The 22,889-nt window shown below is 40.6% G+C and overlaps 1 protein-coding gene across 4 annotated transcripts in view; it reads right to left on the bottom strand.

Moving 5' to 3' along the window:
* LOC306829129 (ecto-NOX disulfide-thiol exchanger 2-like) overlaps positions 1-22,061 on the bottom strand; it is a 106,016-nt gene extending 83,955 nt beyond the window's left edge. Inside the window, exons 1-4 of one of the 4 annotated variants that reach the window (XM_079352023.1) lie at positions 21,908-22,061; positions 16,492-16,590; positions 4,406-4,463; positions 2,550-2,630 (exon numbers count right to left, since the gene is read on the bottom strand). In XM_079352023.1, the coding sequence (XP_079208149.1) occupies positions 2,550-2,583 (34 nt within the window). In that variant the 5' untranslated portion in view covers positions 2,584-2,630; positions 4,406-4,463; positions 16,492-16,590; positions 21,908-22,061. Of the gene's footprint in view, positions 1-2,544; positions 2,631-4,405; positions 4,464-4,600; positions 4,661-16,491; positions 16,591-21,907 lie in introns of those variants that run through there. The other 3 variants (XM_079352022.1, XM_079352024.1, XM_079352026.1) reach the window with 3 other exon arrangements.
* Between the last annotated feature and the right edge of the window lie 828 nt (positions 22,062-22,889).

Genomic DNA, 22,889 nt, shown 5'->3' with positions numbered 1-22,889 from the left:
CTGGTATTAGTCACACCATTGTCTTGTTTTGCTGTATTAGTCAGTCATCAGACATATATATATATACATATAGCACTTTTTTCTCTTCTTCACAATAGAAGTGCTTTGAATATTCACCTCATGTGATAGTTCAGTGAATGTGATTGGTGGCCAACTGATAGATCACTCCTCACAGGAGGAGGGTTTAAAATGAAAAGCATTACAAAACTCTTCAAAGCCATTTAAAATGGTTTGAAGGTACCAAGGAAATGGCTTGACATAAACGCCATCATTTAGTTTACATTCTGTTTCTTTGTTTTCTGCTAAAGCATAAAATGGAAAGTTACTTTTCAGCTGACTTCATTCATATTTCATTGATATGTCATCAGATCCAACCTTGAACCTACATCTGGGGTTTCAGTGAAATGTTGGCTGAATGCATTATTACATCTCTTCCTGTTGCAGACGGCTGTGCAGTGGGGGTTGGTGTGCTCAGAATTTAATGTGTTCTTCCGATGATGTGTGCTCGCTGGAGACTAAAGCAAAATGATCCAGCAACAAAGGTGCTCTTGTTTTTTTCTTCATACAAACCTGTAAATAAATCAGTTCCACCTCAAGTCAGAGTTTAATTAATGAAGAAAGAATCAGAAAAAGTCGACAACTTTATCATCTTGTACTTTTATACTGCGCAACAATCCTGAAGGAGGAGAGGGGGGAGATTGTGAGAGAGTCAAACCCACCAGAGGAAATGTACTCGATGGTGTAGAGATCTCTGCAGTATGTGAGAACGAAGAAAGAGCGAGAAACAACAGAGAGAGCAGAGCAGACAAGCAGGAGGAGGAGAAAAGGCCAAGTATCAGACAGAGCATTCATTATCACCTGACTGACCTGCATATTGCTCTGTGTGAGAGTAATGGGAAAGGACACACTCATCGGCTGAGAGCCCAGCAAGAACGGCGCTTTTTATCCTCCTCTCTCTCTCCACCCTCTTCACTTATCTGTCACCTTCTTACTCTGTTCAATGTTTATCCTCAGACCGTGTGCTGTAGAAGCTTCTGTACTAAATACAATAACAGCTCAGTAATTGAACGCATTATGAAATGAATGTTAAACAGCCTTTAAACTGCAGTTGTTATTTAGTGGCTAATTGTTCGTGAAAATGAATATTTTACCCTTATTTAAAAGAACTGACCTTTTTTTGTCCTGTGCACATCAAGTTATACGTTTGCTAAGCTAAGGTATTTCTGCAGCAGCACTTTATGCAGTGAGCGCGACAACTCGTCCTTTTTTATGATAGCACTCCTCGCTGAAAAGACAGTTCAAAGTGACAACTCTAATTACTTTTTTTATCATCATATTGACCTCTTACTTTCATAACAAACACAATTTGAATATATGCCAATATGTATCAAAAAGATGTATTAAAAAAATGTCATGTTATTGTTTTTCAAATGTTCCCCCTTCTCCTCCAAAATGACCTGCTCAGTCCTCCGACACACGTATAGTCTCCCTAGGAGCCTCATTGTCTCCAATGTAGCTCAAAACTGGAACATTGTATCTGCGACTGATGGAAATAAGTGTCAGAAACTCAAAGCTGTCCATCAGTATTTAGAGAGGGAAACTAATACAATCTATAAATAAATGCAACACTGTGTGAGTGACATGTACAAGAATACAAACTCTGACTGAAGTAAACATGCATTCTGTCTGACCTGCTTTCTAAAACGTTGGCAGAAAAGGATCCACAGAACATTTGCCAATGATCCTCATCAACATCAGTTATGCTGCTTGGCACACTAATCGAATGCCCATTGGGAAAGTATATAGTTTACCATGTGCACACTAAAGTCTAAGTGGGGTAAATATCTCACATGGCAAAACAGAGTTTGGATTTTTGTAGGTATAAAGAAAAACATGTGTTAAAACTTTCTGTGGGTGCAACTAGAGATGCAGTTTGTTTTGGGGAGCCGGACAATTACTCACTGCCTTCAGGATCTGACTTCCAAAGAAGACTACTGTATTAGTTTAAGGAAAGTGAATGCCGACAATCAGTTGCGACTACTTCTACCAAATGTCAATGATTGTGATGTAATATTTTTGTTATTGAGCTTGACAAATAAAACGATGAGCTGCTTCTGACCCTTGTGACAGCGTGCATCACCATGTGTGCTCCGTTTTCAGAGTCCTGAATGAATCACATGTGTGAGCCTGAATGAGATCAACACGTTGACTCAAAGGACTTGACACTCATAGCCGAGGATGCAGCAGATTGTGATGTCTGCACAAAACAAGGCAGAGGCCAGCCTGGCACTATTATGTAAAAAATAATTGAAATCCAGGAAAGAGTGAAGCAGGTTTAAAGGTCAAGGATAGTAAGAGGATAAAGATCTGATGAGATAGATTCAAAATAAAAGCTTTAGAAGGAGCACTGACTGTGTGCTGTTTGTGTGTGTATAAAACTTCTTTGTCAAATGAAAAGCCAGCATTTACATGACCGGCTATTTTTGCTGCCCTAGAATAAACCCTGAAAGGCTGGAATTTAAAAAAACACACACACACACACACCTTACCGTTGACTCGGCTTGATCTGTAGTCATTGTACATCCTACTCTTGCGGTGTTGTTGTGTGAAATCTCAGCTTCTCAAGGAATCTGTTTTGAAAACAAAACCAACAAGAAAAAAGTCAGCACACTGTTTGTTCATTCAGCACATTAAAACACCAAAAAATAGCATGATTTACCCCACCATTTTGCGGGCTGACAATTTTCACATTTTAGTCACACAAGCAGGCTGAGCCTGGTTAAGAAGGGCTAAAATAAAGGGGCTTTGTCTTGAAAAGAGAAAGAAGAAAAACAGCAGAGAATGTAATTCATCCGCTTCTCTTTGTGAAGCCGAAGCTCATCAGAGCCGGAGACGGCTCGGAGGCGAGGGAGCGTCCCATCGACTGCCCTATTAACACTTAAACTGGCTGGATCAGCTAAGAGGAAACACAAAATCCTGCCAGGATGTACGGAGAATTTTATAGAACATTTCATTCCACCAAGAGGAGCCCTGAGGGCGCCATGATGACCAGAGTCATTGGCTTTCTCCAGCTATGATAATCTGCATCAGTCATGCCATGCCAACAGTCTCTCAGGCCCCTCAGAAGGTCACAGCGCTCCACAAACCTCACTCTTCTCAGCTGAGTGGAGAACCTGAGTTCCTACTAAAGGAAACACAAGCAACACATTTATTCTGCTTTAGGAACTGTAGGCGCGGATTTGTCCTTTAAGAACCAGCAGTAATATTACCGTAAATTCCGGACTATAAGCCGCTACTTTTTTCTCACACTTCGAGCACTGCGGCTTCTACTACGGTGCGGCTAATGCATGGATTTTTTATGGGGGACAATGAGCTTGTGCCGCAAAAACATTTGACTTCGTCACGTCGGATCTTAATATCAGTCATTTTGCGCTTCATGCACGCACCCTCATGATGGAAAACACACGGAGAAATACATATGATGCAGCTTTCAAGTTAAAGGCGATCGACCTGGCTGTCAAAGAAGCTAACAGAGCTGCTGCACGTTAAGATGACACTGACAGCAACAACAGAGACTGAGGAAGTGAGTAATGAAGTCATTCTGAGGCAGTGAATGGATGGACTTTTTCTTGTGAAATATATTACGGTCATCTTTTTCATCAGCCGTGTTACAGACACCGTCGGCTAGGCTTCGTATTGTAACGGTTCATGTTGTAAAGTCAGTAGTTGATAATGTGTTCATAATTCCGATTATGTGGAGAGTCAGTGAATGCACCAGCGAGAACGTGTTGAGTGGCTGTATGAGAGAACGCTGGGGGAGAGAGTTGGATTGTTACGGCAAGTTATGTGTTGCTCTCGGCTGTAAACGGCGTGGTCACGGCCGACAGTGATCGGGTTATTAAGTTATTATTTGAACGCTCTCGTCGTCCTTTAACGTCCGTACGGACGCTACAGTATTTGCGGATGTTACCGGTAGCCTACGTCTGTTATAGCGTGGACACCTGCGGCTTATAATCAAGTGCGGCTTATATATGTACAAATACATTTATTTACTTATTTTTAGCCGGTGCGGCTTATATCCAGGTGCGCTCAATAGTACGGAATTTACGGTAAATGTAAGTTTTTCAGATGATGGCTCAGTGCTGCCTCGCTTGTTTCAGATGTTTACAACAAGCCATCATGTGTGAAACAATGGACATTACACTACTGAAACTTATATTATAAAGCAGTATCAAATAATAATAACACATTATTTATGGCTCTATTTATCAATGTGTTGTTTTATGATAATCTGCTACATGTGTTCCTCTTGAATTTCCCTCGGGATCAATAAAGTATCTATCTATCTATCTATCTATCTATCTATCTATCATGTGCTTCATATTTCAAGTCTGGCAACGCTCATGTTGAAAACAGCCGTCTTGTCCTCCACAGAAGCAGCAGCCCGAGGATTTATTTGATCACTGTAACAGAAATAAAGTAGTGTTACAAAGTCCCCCAAGTTTGAGCATGCTGCAATACCATGTTGATTCTCTTTGTTTTATTTCACCTCCAGTGTAATCAGTTTAATGACTGAGGGGTCTCTGTTTACACTGCTGACCTCCAACCACATCCTGACTTATCAACGTGGACGATGGATGTAGCGACGGTGTGATAACACTGGCTTAACCCCGAGAACACAAAGAATGTTTGAGACGAAATGTAGAAGTTGTTTTCCTCTTCTCCACATGGTTTGAATAGAGCTAACAATGCAGAGCGGAGAACAATGCTTTTGAAATGGGGGAAAAGCGGACAAGTGATTAAAACACTGGCTTGCGTTCACATTGGAGCTCTCGAAGCATGAATAATCTAAAAAGAGCTGCATGCATTTTTTAAGAGGTAAAAAAAAATAAAAGTCCATACTAGACTACATTTTGAACAAAGAGGTGCTTACAGCTCTTGTTTCACACATGTTAGAAAAATGTTGATAAAAATCTGAAACAAGCGAGACAGCGTTGACCCGTCATCTGAAAAACTTGAATACATAATAAATTCTGCTGCTTCTTAAAGGACAAACCCCAAAAACCACAACAGAGAACAGCAATAAAAGTCTGGCCTCTTTTCTTTTAGTCCGTAAGAAATTCACACGAGGAGGAAATGAGTGTCAGGGTAGCAGAGGACAGATGCATGACAGGCTGGTAGATGTTACTGAAACGCCTCATCGCAGTGAGAGGTCTGAAATGACAGATAAAGTGTGTACTGTCCTTACACAAGGGTATAAACAGGTCACGCGTGTTCTATTCTACATGTGTAAGATCCATCACAAGGGTCCTTTGTTGTTCTTCAGTCACCCATGCTCTCCATCACATTTGTGATCACCAAATTTCCTAACACTGGGCTCCGAATAAATGCAAGCAGTTCAGGAAAAGTGAGTTGATGACTTGAGGGAGTGTGTTGGAGAAGCTGTGAAGAGATCGATCCCACTGGTCTTTGAAATCACATTGTGTACTCTGGATTCAGATCAGCCTGTTGAACAATATGCCACACACAGCGCAGGCGCTGTAGAGACGGGTTCAAGACAGATTTATGGACCAGGGAAGTTACTAAACAAAAACATTGAGCTTCTTTCAAGCACAATGCTCATTAAACTTGCTTCTCAAAACAGAGTAGGAGGGTTTAAACAATGAGTCAGGTAGCTACAACAGATGTCGATTTGGACTACAAAAGAGTTTCAGATGAGTAAAAAGGAAAAGAAAAGAAAAAAACAGCCCGCATCTTGTGAGACGTTTGTTTTTACGACAGTTCACGTTGAAACAGAAAAACAATGTCAGTTCTTACTGCATCAAAATACCATGAGATGTTAGTGGTACATTCCCTCCCACAGTTATCCATCAATCATTCAGCGTGTCTCGCCTGGTGTTAGAGTGCATATGCATTATCATATGTATGCTCACACACAGCTCAGTGCATTAGTCATCCTGACGAACACACAAGGCCAGACACCTGACTCTAGGAGGGATTAGAGGATCCCCTCAGTGAGGAGAGATACCCCATAATATCCCCGATGGGCCCATTCATCTTTTGTCTCCACAGCAGGAAAGTGCAGCCGGGAGACACTCAAACCAAATCACCCTCTGAAAGTATTTGCAGTGTTGGATAAATCACACAAACTTTACAAAAACTGATGGCTACTTGAAAAGCAACTCTCGTGTTGCTTTTCTCTTCCTGTAGCCGTCCATCAGCCTGGCTGTTTATCTTTGTGATGAAGCACCTCGGAATAAAACCTCCCACCGCATGTAGTGGAAAAAGCATACCCTTAGAAACAATCAAACAAAAAGAAGCAGAAAAATGAGATGGTTTGATCAGTGTGTGTGAAGATTTGAACCCTGGTCGCCCTTTTAGAGTACTACAGCCTTTGTACATGGGGCCTGCACACTTACCACTAGGCCAACGGCCCCCAAATGTTTATTAATGTATTTAAGCATAATAAGACAAAGCTTCAGCCTGCACCTTTTTGTTCAAAATGTTCTTCTTGTCTTTTCTTAAAAGCAAATGCAACTTTTATTTCCCACTAATGGAAAATGATGTTGACCAAAATAAATAACTACTACTGCATTATTTCTCGTGCGGACCAAAATATGCAAATGATAGAAGCTGAAGAGGTGCCAGGGCCATAATGTGTGTGTCATAATGAGGTGCATATTTCCGTCATCGCTCCTGCAAAAACTGTCAGGGTAATTCATATTTTGACAAAATGTAAAAAAAGACTGTATGATTGAAATAAATACGGTCAGAACTCTTCCCACGACATTACAAACAGGCATTCCTCTTCAGTGTTTGTTTGTTAATGAGCCCCTGTTGACGTGCTGACGAGATGACAGTCTGACAAGCCGTCCTACACTCAAGAGGAACAACATGTCAGACAGATGGAGGCAGCACTACTCTGAAATCTGGGAGGCAAACCAGTATAAATACACTTTCATAAGAACATATAGTATACAAGCAGTCACGTGTTCTCTGGGTGCATTTCTCCCAAAACTGACCTGATCCACCAGAACAAACACAGTGACAGTCAACCAATCGTATCGTAACATTCAGACCTGCTGATGGGTTTCTTGTATAGTCATGTTGAAGAAATTAAAATAAATGAACTTGATATCACACAAATACACTTTGGAGGGAAACAGTTTGCATTGTCTATTTTTCCCCCACAAAACAATCAAAGAGGAAGAATCTCAGTTTGGCTGCATCTGTTTTTTTGTTTGGACTCATCTCTTCAAACTGTGATGCTGAGCAGGAAAAACACTTTTCCACAACGTTTAACACCACAGCCAGAGGACTGACCAACACAGCACTATTCTCCATCAGCACGAGACAGCAAACAAGTGTGAGGAAGGCGATACAATGTGTGCATCCACAAATAAAACTGAATGAAAACTGCACCAAAGGTTTTATGGACAGATTTACACTGCTTTAAAGAAAAGAGAAACACAATACAACATGAATACACACACGCGTGTAGAGTGTTCTACACTCTCAAGAATTTTTCATTGAAGCATTCAACTAATTATCATGATTTTTTCACAACTAATCTACATGGTCCATTAAATAGTAACTGCAGCTCTAGATGCTATAACACATTATCACCTAAATGTATGGTAGAGCCTCTGGAGTCTCTTTGGCGAGAGTACAATAAAGAAAAAAACGTCTACATGTAAGAAAACATGAGCAGTAAAGAAACTAATGAACCTTGAAAAGCAGCTTTTCATAATTCTTAAACACACTCATGATCTCTGAGGCCCTAAACGCTTCAACGATCGCCGTGCTGCTGGTTATAGAAATCCAGCTTTCTGACTGCACTCTGGACACTCCATAATATACGAGTGTGCCAGGAGCCAGAGGGTTTTGTTTAACAGCTGTAGACATGTGCTGCCTTTACATGCTCAGCCAACGAGAAGGATTGGGAAATTAGCTTCTCCCTCTGGCTCACAGACACAGCAAACTCACTTCATTGAGCGGTGCCCAAATAAAAACAAACATTATCTCACCTGAAGGATTTGATTAGATTGCCAAACGTTAGCAGTGTTGATAACTTCCACGGCAAGAAAAAAAATCTCCAATGAAATCAGAAGTGTGCGTCTTTATTCCGTAATAATAATCAGAGAAAGGCTTGAGAAAGAGGAAACTTATAATGAAAATCAAGTCTGATTACTAGACATGGCAACAAAGAACTACTATAGATTATGATGTCTTAAAGGTCTCTGTTATTAACTCCAGTACGAAAGTTGAGGTTTTATAGCTCGGAAAGAAAAAAAAAAGCTCCAATGATCTGGTTTGACAGAGAACAGTAAATATTGTCCAAAGTTTGACAAAGTCGTACAACCAAACTGTTACCAACAGACATGCTACGTTCCTGATTTGTAAAAGTGCAACTGTGTGAGTGTGTAGCAAGGCGTAGAGTGTCAAAAGACCGTTTGATAGTGAAGGCTTAAAAAGCAGTCTTGCATGTAAAGGGTAGATGAGGCTCGGCTCTCGCTGTCACAAGTGTTTAAGTCAGAGGAGAAAGAAAGAAGATCAGCTCAAGCATGTGGGACCATTCTACTGACCCCCAGTCTTTTCATCCTAGGACACACTTCCACCTACAACAGGGGTCGTCAAATATTCAAGGCACATACTAAACAGGCTATATGGTCATTGCAGTTGTCGTCACTTCATCATTCAGTGTTCCCATTATCAGTATACCTCTCTGGATTAATGGATCCATGATTCAAAGAGGGACTGAACATTTAACCTTGATTACGATTAATGAAAAATTATTTTGTTTTAGTTTTTTGCCCTCATAGTTCACTGACATGGTCTCTACTGTAAAAATGTTCAACTATTAAAGTTGGGACATTTTTCCTGATGAAAGAGAGCACGTGTGATGAACTGATTTGAGGATATTTATCAAAGCATCACTTGAAATGAAAATGAGACATTTTAGTTTTATAGAAATGATTTCCTCGAAAACCGTACAAAATAAATAACTTGCAGCTCTTGCAAACAGTTTTTTTCCGCAGTGTTTACATTTGACTTCTGCTGATGTGATTTTTTTTTTTTTTTCAAATATACAAATAATCAAAATTTAAAAGGAAATCTGATTTAGCTGTCAGTGTGATTCGACTATCTGTTCTCCTCGTGTAAAAGGTATCCTCATCTATCTGTGCTCTGTGCAGCCCGGACCACAGTGCAGAGAGCACAGAGCTTGATAAGCAGATGAGTGTGTTCTGCTCCTCGTCTCAACGCTGAAGCTGCTGCTGATAAAATGTTCGAGAGGCTTGAAAGAAAAGAAAAGCTGTGCAGCCCACTGACCCAATTAAAACTAAGAACAGAGACATTTTTCATATGCAGGGCGGCTTCCTGCCATTACACAACATTCACTGGGAATGCAAGTTACAACTTCTTCCCAAAGTAGCAGCATACGCCTCTTATGTGGTAACAGATTGCCAAAAACAATTTTTTAAGCAGCCTGTCGTTCTGCTTCTTGTGATGCTTGATGTCAAGTAGGGTCAAAATCCGATTGGCTGGCAGTATGGAATTGCCTCAGGAAGTATTAAAATGACTGGATCACATAATGAGAGGTTCTCCATTGTCCTGCGAGCTGCCTCCTCTCACACTTAGCACACTGACTCTCAGTAGACTGCTCTCTGTCTGCCCAAATTGACTAATGCATTTCAAAACTCTGCATCAGCCAAAGCTATTAAGTGCTCTGCAGAATGACTTTACAGTTGCCATCGAAATGGCTCAGCAGTTTCTGCCTGCTATTGTGCAGAGGCCCTGTGACAAAGTTAATTTACTGCCAGACAAGCACAAACACTTCTGCCGACACACACAATAAATAACAATAAATAAATAAACGGAAACATCCGAATGAAGAGATTGAACAACTCAATCCTGAGTTTTTTCAATCCCTTGCTTATGGAAAAATCTATTATTATCATCACACTATAAGTGAATCGCCTCAGTTTTTTTTTTCATGAAAATGACTAATGAGATGCAAACACGACCCTCCCCTGCATTATTCTTGGTCATTGTGTGTCTGAGTGTAAGGAGAAGGAGATTAATCCTACCCTGATCTTCATGCTGAAGGTTTAGAAGAACAGGCTTCTAGTTTCACTGGGATTTAACTGGCTGCCATGGTGAGTGAAACAAAGAGCTGGTTCTTACAGAGATCTGGCTGGGACTCTATCCCCGAAGTGCTCGGGGAGGTGCACTACATATCCATTGAATGTATTTGGAGTCCTTGGAAAGTGCAAAGAGAAAAGGGAGAAATACAGACTCATCCAGCTTTAGACCGTGTTAAAAGACGAAACCCCCTGTCCTCAACGTTGTTTCTCTCTATTTATGTTCCATTCATGTAAGTCACCTGCAGTTGTTGCCAATGATGTGCCCCGGTTTATATTCCAGCATCAGCTCGATCATTTGATGTAGATGGTGGCCAAGATGCTGCAGGTTCTTTCAGCAGGATTATAATGAATTACAAATAAGCTTTCACCAAGACAGAAAAACCCTGCAAATGTTAAAGAAATGACCGAAGTTAGAGAGAAGTTAACTTAACCATATTTGGCTGAATTTCTTCTAGCCAGGATATACAGACCAATAAATGCATAGTTTCACTGTAGACTGTAGACACAATGCATTCTGGTACTTGAAAGCACAACAGACAAGGCTCCCTGAGGAAAAACAGTGTTGTCATTAGCTTTAACGCCTGAAACATTACCTTTCTATTAACACATGTAACTTACTCAGAGTTAAAAAGTTAAGTATTCAACTAGAGCAAACTGCCGAGGGTCATTAGTCTCATATCTTGTTCCCCTCCCCTCCATTGTAGTGAGTAAGCTCTGGCTTCAGCGCCTCTTTGTCTCGGGGTCTTATCTGGCTGTGGAGCACCGGGCTCTGTGCGGCGTGGTGATGGAGGGAAGGCCTGCCGTCCCAGATAAATCTCCCTCTGTTCACCCTGCAGCACAGCAGGCGTCATGTTTGCTTCAGGTGTCACAGAAAATGTCCACATAGATATCAGAGCTTAGCGCTGCAAGTGACATGTTGGCACCTCCGATGGGACACGACTAAAGATGGAGAGAAGTGACAACAGGAAGTGGAAACAGACACCTTTGGGACCGAACAGAATGAGAAGGGGAAGTTGAAAGTTTTGTACTCAAATAATTACAAATATCTTCCCTTGCATCATCATCATTATCGCTGTATGTACCAAGGAACCAAACATGTTTAAAGCAATAATTCCATAAAGTGCATGTACTCCATGAAGATAGACTGGAATTGTGGGGACATGTTGTAGTAACATCACAGTAATGATGCTCGTTGCTGCTGCTGCTGCTCTAAAACTGTCACCAGGGGAGAACCTTGTTATGCTGAATATTCAGCAGCCAAACGGTTTCCAGGTGGGCTGAGATTTCATACAAGGACACCAAATGCACCAGTAGTGTCTACAATCCACAACAGCGACACACACAAAAAAAAAAAAAAGGAGATGTTTTTACCTTCATGTAAAAGGAAATCTGGACTGATGATGTTGTTTATGATCATAATATTTTTCAATAAATAAATTATTTTATCAAATGAAATTGAAATCTGTTTACTACATGCTAAGACCCCTTTTTCACAAAGTTACATTCAAAGTAAATTTACAGTTAGTTGACATGAGCTCTTTGTCAAGACCAAGGTAAGTCATGTCCATTTCAATACAAAATATAGTGCATTTGATATCATTCCTTCATTTAATAAGAGATCAGGTGTCTCTTCATTTCCACCGTGTCATCAGTATACAAGAACAGGTCCATCTGTGGTCACTGAGGCCAATGTTAATGTGGGGACAAACAGCCGTCTCTGCCACCTTGCCAGGCACGGAGCAGCACACTGAACTGGCAGATTAGACCACCTGGCCCTGCCAGACTGTCAGCTTATTTATACACAGAGCCAGAATTTACACCAGGAGCAGAGAAACACAGATCCAGACAGAGGCAGCTCACTGTGACACTCCCATGGTGGAGAAAAAAAAAACACACTATGATGACCTTCTGCCTTCTTTTTCCACTGAAAGGTTCTCTCAACAGGATTGTACCGACTAGATCTTCCTGCATTACAACTGTATGCTCCTTCACACAGTAATGAAAACTCCCTAGAGTCGTTGTGAATGCAGGTTGCCACGTTGTGAACACGGTAGCTTCAGTGTTTAACCAGCTTGGCGTCACTATTGAAACCTTTCTGCGTTCTAACCTCTCTGCATTTTCAAAAGCATCTCTAATATTCATCCTAGTTTTATCATGATTTTGGTCATCAAACACAGAGGATTGTTTTTTTGGGTCGAGTAGAATCAGTCGTATCTGAACCAGTTCGCTTGCCCGCTTCAACACTGCAACACCTGTTGGTTAGCCATGATAACTGGTCTCATATCAAATCTGCCTTCCTTCTCTGGCCTAAATACAATCATTTTGAAATGGAGCGTCACTTCTGGCTTTGAGTAATTGTTGGTATAATACAACAACATTTTTAGTTTTATTTCTGCTCTGTTAACTCTGCCAGATTCTAAAAGTAGTGATTTTACAGTTATGCAGTAAACCCGACTGCAATTAAACCAAACATGGAGCCGTTTGAACTTTAAATCCACAAAGAGCTCCAATTTTTGCTCATTATGAAGCTGACATTTTCTCATAAGTTGCACAGGCGAGTAGGTGGTGGGAGAAGTATTTCATTTCAGAGAGCTTTCCACACAGCGATAAACATAAACATGTCACTGAGTGAATTAATGGGTCACTGTGTTTAACCACTTCTAAAGACAAAAAAAAGAATTTGGATCACTTAGAAATGATGAATCAGTTCAAAGCCATTATCAGAGTTCATGCAACTCAAGTGACAGATTATGTTTTCTCTTATTTCACTTTAAAACTATGCTTTAAACTTTTCAAATCATCCTCGAACACAAACACATTTTGTTCTCACCGACCGACCGTCGCGATTATTCTCATGGGAGTGGAGTGATTTTGTTATTCGAGAGGAAAGTACAATGGACAGATTGCAATTAACATGTTTAATAAGAAAGAATAAAAGAAACTCTAACAGCTTGTCAAGCCACCAGCACTTCTATCTGTCAAGAATCCAAATTGTTGTTTTTAATTTGTTTACGCCAGATGAAATCCTAGCTACCAGTCCAGAAAGGGCCAGTCATAGCTTAAAGGGAGAATGTTTGCATTTAAGTTCATTGAACAGGTAGATGTCATGTTGTTGGTTTAGAGTTGAACATTGTTGAGGGAAGCAGCTCCATAAACTGTAAATTAAAACATCATCATCAAATCAATCAATAGAGTTTGACTTTTAGGTCAGTGTCGCTAACTTTCACTTTCACGACATATCAAACAAATCAAATCCTCACTGTATGAGCTGTGAAATGTGTTGTTGTGGAAGAGAGAGCTGGAGTGTGTGTCGGTGCTTTAACATCTGTTCCACACTAGAAGTCCACATTTTGGAAAGAGGCCTGAGATCAAGATGTTCCCAAGCTATCTGAATCAGCTACTGCCATCAGAAAAGTGCTGCTGTGGAAAATGCTAGGATGTCAGTGAGATTTACTGCGGCAGTAGCTCGGAACTTGTGTTGGGAACAGGAGGATCACCGGGTCAAGTCCCATGTGCGGACCAATTCTGGAAATTGGTCTGGTAGCTGGAGAGGTGCCAGTCCACTTCTTGAGTACAGCCGAGGTGCCCTTAAGCAAGGCACCGAACCCCTGTGGGCAGCCCCCTCACTCTGACACCTCCCCATTAAAGCATGTCTGTAAGATCATGTTTGTGCAGAAGCGTTTTCTTTAGATATTCGATTCAAATGTTCTAATGCTTGGAGTTGAATCAGGGTTCAAGTTGGATTAGCGGAGTTTATTAGTCAGTTTTGAGTGACAGTCATAAAATCTGTTGGTTAGTTGATGTGAAAATGTGGAGACTGTTCAAACATTCATATCTCTTCTGCTCCGTATAAGCTGGGAGGTGACTTCTGAGCGTGGAAAACAGCTGTAACTAAGCTGAGTTATTCACTGAGCGGGTGTACCGAGTGTTTGGATCACAAGTTGTGTGAGATAAAGACAGAGCGAGAGCGCCTCGCACACAGAGCAAAGGTGACTTCTAATATTAGTCTGCTGCTGTGAGTGACTTGTTGGTTTAGATGAGAGGTTAACAATATGCACCCCCAATCTGAAAACGTACTTTTCTTCTGACTGTCAATCGTTTTCTCAAACTGAAATACGTGGTTTGACTTTTACTTTGTTTTTACTTCCCCTCAGACACCTCCGAAATGTTCCACCTGACTGGACTATTGCTTCAATAAAGTACCGTAAATTCCGTACTATTGAGCGCACCTGGATATAAGCCGCACCGGCTAAAAATAAGTAAATAAATGTATTTGTACATATATAAGCCGCACTTGATTATAAGCCGCAGGTGTCCACGCTATAACAAGAGCTATTTACACAGACGTAGGCTACCGGTAACATCCGCAAATACTGTAGCGTCCGTACGGACGTTAAAGGACGACGAGAGCGTTCAAATAATAATTTTTAATAACCCGATCACTGTCGGCCGTGACCACGCCGTTTACAGCAGAGAGCAACACATAACTTGCCGTAACAATCCAACTCTCTCCCCCAGCGTTCTCTCATACAGCCACTCAACACGTTCTCGCTGGTGCATTCACTGACTCTCCACATAATCGGAATTATGAACACATTATCAACTACTGACTTTACAACATGAACCGTTACAATACGAAGCCTAGCCGACGGTGTCTGTAACACGGCTGATGAAAAAGATGACCGTAATATATTTCACAAGAAAAAGTCCATCCATTCACTGCCTCAGAATGACTTCATTACTCACTTCCTCAGTCTCTGTTGTCGCTGTCAGTGTCATCTTAACGTGCGTGCATGAAGCGCAAAATGACTGATATTAAGATCCGACGTGACGAAGTCAAATGTTTTTGCGGCAGAAGCTCATTGTCCCCCATAAAAAAATCCATGCATTAGCCGCACCGGAGTAGAAGCCGCAGTGCTCGAAGTGTGAGAAAAAAGTAGCGGCTTATAGTCCGGAATTTACGGTATGTTAGTTGGAATTTAAATAATGGTACAATGTCGTTCCTCTCAACTGGGACAGTGAAACAATAGCAGAAGTACTTTGGATGTGATATTGATGGAGGAGAAAAAATCATCTAAAGCTGCTTTTAAGTGGGAATTTGAAAATATCACCCAGTTACAGAAAGATTCTTTGTATGACAGAAACTCTGTAGAAATGTGTGACTAAATCCACTCGTTGTTAAGCAGACTTTGGTTGATTTGAGAGTTGTCCCCGTCTAACAGAGACAGGCAGCGACAAGAAGAGGAGTTGACCATTATCACTGGATGTGTGATCGTCCACTTTATAAAGCTGCCACAATATGTTCCCCTTAAAGCTCGATTGTCTTTTAGTTCACAAAACACACACGAAAGGTGTTTTTCCTTTTCAAAAGGGAGTTGCTTAATGCTTGAAAAAAATGTCTGAAATGTGCTGGGGTTTTTTGTTTGTTTGGTTTTTTTGTTCATTGATGCTTGATTTACTTTAAACGTTTTCAAAAAGTTAAATAGGTAGGAAAAAAGCAAAGGATCAGAGGAAGATCATCCACATGGCACATGGTCCTCATTAAAGTGAAGCCACAGTAGTCCAGTCTGAACAGTCAATATGCAAATGAAACCCTTATGGTCTTCACTGCATGTGCCATGAGACTGTAGCTCAGGTGGAGAAGGTTTGGAGAAAACTGTGCTGCGTGTGCTACAACTACAAAAACAAACCACAAAAATTGCAGGAGATTATTAAACTAAACGACTTGAGTTTGTATAGCGCTAGTCTTAATCTAGAGTACAGAAGAAACAGACAGGCCTCTCATTTGTGAATGTGCCCACAGCACAGTTCGAGGATCTGCTCTACTCTGGGGAAACTATTTGACATGCAGCCCGCATTTTCCAGTAGTTAGTAGTTCTGAAGCAACTCGGTCATTAGAGGAGGTAGCACTGCTGTTATCTGCTTTTAAAGCTGAAGGCAGAATCCAGTAATACAAGCCTGAGAGGCAAACAGCAGCTGAACCTCGGGGACAAGACAGAACTGGAAGCAAACTACTTTAAGCACTTCTCAAGTACATCTCAATTTGTGTTGCACTGATCATAAAGACATCAAACCAAATGTAATAGGTGATTGCGAAGGCACTCTTGAATGACAGGATTAAGCATGCGTTTGCCTCGTGAACTGGTTCCTGCTAAATCCCCAAAAAATAATTAAATGTGTTTTAAAAACGGAACTGAACTGAACATTTTCACTAACGACAAGCTCTTTCCCTCTCCTCGTCATTAAACCTTAAGAGTCGAGTGATGAATAAACTACGAGCGAGTTGAAGTTCAATGTTTAGTTCAAGTTTGAAGAGGATGGATTGAACACGGCGGGGAGATTTTACCTTTCGAACAGTTGCGATCGTCAAACGGACTCTTCTCAGCATCAGGACACTTGGATCTGGCAGAGAGGATGTTGCAACCCTTTGGCTTCATCTTTAAATCTGAAGAACAAAAAGGCAAGTTTATTTATATAGCGCTGTTCATACACAAGGCAATTCACAGTGCTTTACAGACATAAAGACAGAAATACATAAAAACAAAGCTCGAGGACAGAATGCAACAGAAATCAAGAAAACAAAGCAGAAGAAAGATTGGACATCATTAAATTAACAGAAAAGAACGTGAAGGTACTTCTTAAAGGAAGAAAATAAAGTCACCACCATGAATCCTCAACTGCCATGATACTCAAAAAGATGTGGATACTTCACTAAGTGTTTGGATTATAATTTAATTTCAAACTTTAAATTGCAGCCCCCAGCCTGATACATTTGATTGTATTACGTTGACACTCCAGCTACACTGCCAGTCTCTATATTCATCAACACATTGTGTGTGATTATGCTCTGCGTTGCATTGTTTCTGTTGGAGTAAGACATAAATTATACTCATCATACATACATAAATAATCAGCTCATTCTCAGTCATCAATGATTGGAGTAGCCTGACTGGCCAGCACTGAAACACAGTGCAGAGTTCTTGAATTTCCCCTCGAGGGATCAATAAAGGATTACCTGATCGGATTACTTTCTACAGCTGTACAATTAAAGCTCAGAAGGGTGCGTTGGACAAAACCTGCAGTGTTCACATTCACAGATTTTAACCATCATGCCTACACTATGCACCCTTTTTTTTTCCCATTGGGCCGTTGTTGGAGTGACGGCCTCTACTGCTAAACTGAAAGCTGACATGATGAGCAGACAATGTCTCTGTAATCCCAGAACATTTGAGCGAGGCAGGAAAACTAAGTGGTGCCTCCCAAAGAAAAAGAAAAAAAAAAGGACTGTATATCAGTAAAACCAAAGAATGAAAAACACAAAGCACTAAAAAAAGGTTATGTATGCGGCTGCACACCTTGCAGGTAAGTGATTTATTCAGAGGATTCAAAACACAGCAATTTATTATTCATGTTCCTCCTCGGTGTCCCATTACAACATGGCCAAAGAACAAAGGCTCAAGTTGATTTGATTGTGTTTTGAAAAATCAAACAATAAAGCGGCCTCTCCAGACGTGGATCAAGTCCTTAAAGGCTGCATACATCATTTGTGTTGTGTTAAAATGTTGTGTTGTTATTGAGTCATAAACGATTGACTCGTTTTAACTGTAGTAGAGATGGGACAAATACAGCAAGATATTGTTGTCCTGACTTGTGTGAATACCAACATCCATTGATGGGGCCAAAAAGCTAAGAAGGATTATTATTTGAAATGTTTTCGGCTTCCTGTTTGGTTTCAGAGGCTTTTGTGATCAGCTCAATGACTGCAATTTCACTTAAAACCACCAATATTGAAAAGGTAATTGTTGGCAACACTTCAGCAATTCCACTGAACAGGGTCATATAAAGACTTTGGTCCTTTGCAAAATCTCTGACCCCCATTCTCAACCTCATCCTCCTCAGCATCCGGCTCCCACCAGAAAAGAAAGCATGAACAGTAATGACAATCGATATGAGTCTTCAGAGTATTGGCGGTCCAGGAGCTGCTTTCTGTGCTTCTCTTTATTAGTCTGGAAAAAGAGTGCTGGTCTCTAACCTGCCAGTGCATTGATTAGAAGATCAGACGGAGCTCAGTGTAGCTCTTTAATTGTTTGTGTCGCTCCCATTTCTTGGTCCGACTGTCATTGGTCTCTCAGGTAAACCAAGGCCACCATTACATTGAGGAGGGTTTAAGGCCCAGACAGAAAAAAGAACTCGGACAGCATCAGAGCAGACAGGATGTTTTGATATCACAGTGTGTGTGGCTTAAATGGTAACTAAACCCAGTTGAAGTGGGTTGCAGATGACATAGCGGTTTGATTAACTCCATGTACGGGAGGCTGCAGTCCTCCGAGTAGGCGGCCCGGGTTTCAGTCACACCTGTTGCTCCTTGAGAAGCAGCAATGTCACTCTCGGGACATAAATGATGCTTGAAGTAGGAGGCCTCTGTCGTCAGGGGTCTCCTGTCGGCCATGACCACGGTGGCCCAGAGCCGTATGGGTTTGAACCGTTAGCAAAGGCAGCGGGTGCTAGTACATAGTATTAATAGGGTTTGGTGATGAAGTTGGCAACACATACTAGCCTGCCTCCAGATCAGCCAACATCATAATTAAATTGCAGTAGCTGGATCTTAACCTTTAGAGGACAGTTGCTATACATGCATCTAACACAATATGGAGGTTTGGACCTAAGCTGATCGACACAACTACTAGAATCCAGATGTTTTACTTTTGACCAAAAACAACCGTTATCAAGCACTGGTTAATTTTCATTCACGCTGTACATACAGTATGTAAGACTAAAGTGTTGCACTCAGACTACGAGCGAGTCCACTCATCTATTCTTTCAGCCTCTTGGGAAGCGTGCAGAGTACGCTCCCATACTGTCAATTAGGCTCATTTCATTTTGTACCAGCAAGGTAGGTGGTGTTAAAACGTACTCATTAAATGTATTTTTAACAACTGTTTGAGTGAAGTGGAACAGGAGGTAACATGAGACCTGTGCTTCACTTCATCATGAAGTGTATATGCCAGCTAAATGTCTTCAACTGCACATTCTCTCTGTCCGGGTTTCTGACCTGGGATATCACAAATGAGAGATGAAAAATATCTTTACGACGCCTGCACTACAGTGACGTGAGGCGTGTGGGACTTGTGAAGGAAAGGCCGGTTAGCTTGTTCAGTCTGAGAGTGATTTATAGCTTTATTTTTAACCGGAAACACTCCGAGGTCTGCTGAGAAAACTTGTGAGCGTTGTCCGCTCCTTCACACTTTCAGCTGTAACGGATATGACGGCTCACGATGATCAATCGCAGCAGAAGAAATATTTTATTTCTTTTAATCACCCAATAAAATTCGAGATACTTTAGTGAATCAATTTAATTGGGTGTCTGTCTAATCGACAGACAAAACCATCCGTGAAAAGAAAAGAACGAAACTTCCTCTAGATTTGATGTGAGCATGACACTATGACACTATTATATATCACTAGAATCAGAGAATAGGACACTGCACGACTACATTTTCTGAATGCAATTATCATATCGAAGATCCTTTTCATTTTGAAGTACTCCTAATCAAGGCCTCATTGAGGTTAAGTATGCACTACAAGAAAAATGAAACATCAGGTGGAATTCAGTTTTGCATGACACTACAAGAAAATCATTCAATTAAATGTAATTTAATAAACTCAAACGGGACATTATCTCATTAATATAATGACTGAAAGATGTATACTTTTTCTTCTTTAGTCGAGTGACAGCAACAAAGTAAAACTTAATTTGATGAAGGTCTTCGTTAAAGCAGCACAAAAGAGTGACAGGTAAGCACCACTCTAAAAAGTTTTTTCAAAAGCAAGACATTTCCAACATTTTGATTCATTCCCTTTGGTGTTTTAAATTAAGCATATTGATTTGCTGCTATGACATCCCCTCACGGCCTCTTCTTATCAGAGTACAAAAATCCCTCGAGGGGCCGATAAGACATCTCATATTAAAAAATGTCACCTTTCCTCACCTGAAGTGGGACAAAAACAATTTGGTTCAGAACATGGGAAATGTTCTCAACGTGATGCCATCTGCCGAGCTATGTTTAGTAAGATGGCCTCTGGCTGGTAAGTCCAGTCAGACAGCGCTGAGGTAATTTTAAGCAGCAGACACGACAAAACATTAAGGACACAGAATTTACCAGAAAAAGAAAACAACACTAACAGTCAAGAAGTTACACTCTCTCTGGTAGTAAATATTTAAACCCAATTACAGCCGTATAGATCTGTGGTCAAAATATATATCTTGTTTACAGTTGATATGTGCTTTTTATAAAATAGTCATTCACATGTTATTTTGAATACCATTGTAGATCCAGCCTCTGTCTATCTCCATCTGTTTTGCTCATTAATATTCCTGAATGACTCTGACATAGCTCTCTGAAGATCAAGGACACACACTGTTTATGAGACAGACTGCTCACCACTCACAGTAATGAATATGTTGACCATATGGTGGAGGAAAGTAGTTATTTCTGTTACTCAAATGTGTTTTAATAAACTGACTCAGCATCGCAGAAGGAAATGTCATGGTTCTCCCTAATGTATGGAGACGTATAATAATTAATAATTTGTTTAACAGACTAATGATGGGTGCAACTAGCAAGAATTATGGTGTTTAACCATTTAAAGTACTCCCTAATTCTAACACATTAAGGATACACTTCTAATAGATATTTTTTACCATTATCAAATCTATGGGGTTGAATAAATAGATTGCAATGTCAATATGAAAACTTACTACAAACAATAAGCTTCTTTATTTCCTCAGCAGGGCACTGCTGTCCATTCGTCTCTGTCCCGAGCCTTCAATAAGTCAAGCACTGATCCATCAACCAGGAAGTCAATCAGGTAACACTGGCATGACTGCAGTTCTTATTTGTGCAAAGCAAGGTCACAGAACTACTAACTGAATGCTGGATCAATCAGACAGATTAATGAAGCACAACCTGCTGACGTGACGAATATGGACACCCCTATTACATCCTGGTCCTGCAGTCCTCAGCACCACTTCCATAAATCAGGTCCAAGTAGAACGAGGCAGGTACACTTCTGAACCGAATCCTTCACAGCGTAAGCAGAAAACAAGAGGATGCTGCTTCCCTGAGCATTACATACAATTTAAATGGTCATTATTGTCCCATGGTGCTTACACTGTGGTCATACTGCACAGGTACTGCACTGTTTTTGACTATAACAACAATAAGTGGTTCAGATCAGGAAGTTTCCTGACCACTAAAAGGTCATGATTTCAAGTAAGCCTCGTTGTTATCACAGGAGGAGCTGAAATGAGGTTCAGCACTGCTTTCAACCTCAAGAATATTAACCAAACCCACTTTGCCCAAAGTCAAAGGACCTAAATAACAACACATCCAAAGCATTAAATCCTGTATTTTTCTAATAGCAAAGGTTGTATAACCTTACTAAGGTGTATAACATCTGTAACTGCAGACGCTAACTTGTTATGATGCTCGTTTAAAGTAAAGAGGATTAGCCTCATGTTTAAACGTATGTGGTCCGTTACCAACACATATTTAAACAAAAGTCAGCTAACTAAAATCGTTGTGATACAACATTTCACATTTACAAATCTTGTATGAATGTGTCTTATCCTGCTAACTTTGACCATACTGTGTCTCACTTTAAACTTCCTGATGCTACATCACGAGGCTAACGCTAACTATCGTTGTCGAAAGTTAACGCAGCAAATGTGAAATAAAAGACAAGAGGAAATATAAAAGTACCTCTCTTAGGTGCCTGTGTTCTTTTAAGCTCCCAGTGTTTCTAAAACAAGTCATAAAATCCATCAGAAACTCGGTGTTTCTCTGTCTGGTGTTCTTGCTGAGCGGGTAACCAGGAAAGCTTCTGGTTAGCAACGACTCCTGTCAATTAATGGCGAAGCTGAGTACGGCAAGTCGCAGGCCAACACGTGCCTTTTGTTTACGTTTTTTTAGCGATTCAATATTGTTCAGATTTGGGGCGCCGATAGCTCAGCGGCAGCGACAGCGCGCGTACCATGTTGCGAGGCCTCGCTCCTCGCGCGGGCGGCCCGGGTTCGCGTCCGGCCTGTGGCCACTTTCCCGCATGTCTCTCCCCACTCTCTCCCCCTTTCCAACTCTATCCACTGTCCTCTATCAATAAAGGCAAAAAGGCCAAAAACAAATCTTTAAAAAAAAAATATTGTTCAGATTTGAGGTTCCAGAAAGACACTCTTAGAAGTAGAACCATTTCCAGGTTAAAAAAAAATCATTACTCACTGTGCATTTTCCAATGTATATAGGAAGTAAAGTAAGATGTAAGCTTTACACTGTAAGCAATTGCTGTTAAATTACTGTCAATATTCAATTGATTTATATATACCAAACTGAAGTGAAGTAATTAGAATGAGGTGGGAAGACAGGATGCCTTAAAGTAAATTTTCCAATGTGTATCCATACAGTGAAATATGTATAATATACCATAATATTAGCTGCCCTATTACTGAACACCAACTTTAAGTTTATGTAGCTTCTCTTTAAAATTAAGAGGACCTTCATACAGCGATACAAAACAATGAATTAACTAGATTATCATATGGCTCTGGGATTTAACAACATCACATCCTTGAATAGGTACAGTATAAAAATTAAGACTTAAAGAGTTAGAGACTGACTATGCTTGGAGCGATGAATTATAACAAATTAATATAACTGATGTGCTTAAGTGGAGAAGTAAAGCCTATTGTAC

Source organism: Symphodus melops, assembly GCF_947650265.1.
Source record: "Symphodus melops genome assembly, chromosome: 9".
Taxonomy (NCBI): domain Eukaryota; kingdom Metazoa; phylum Chordata; class Actinopteri; order Labriformes; family Labridae; genus Symphodus; species Symphodus melops.
Note: the sequence above shows the minus strand (reverse complement) of the source record. Positions and strands in the feature narration are given on the sequence as shown.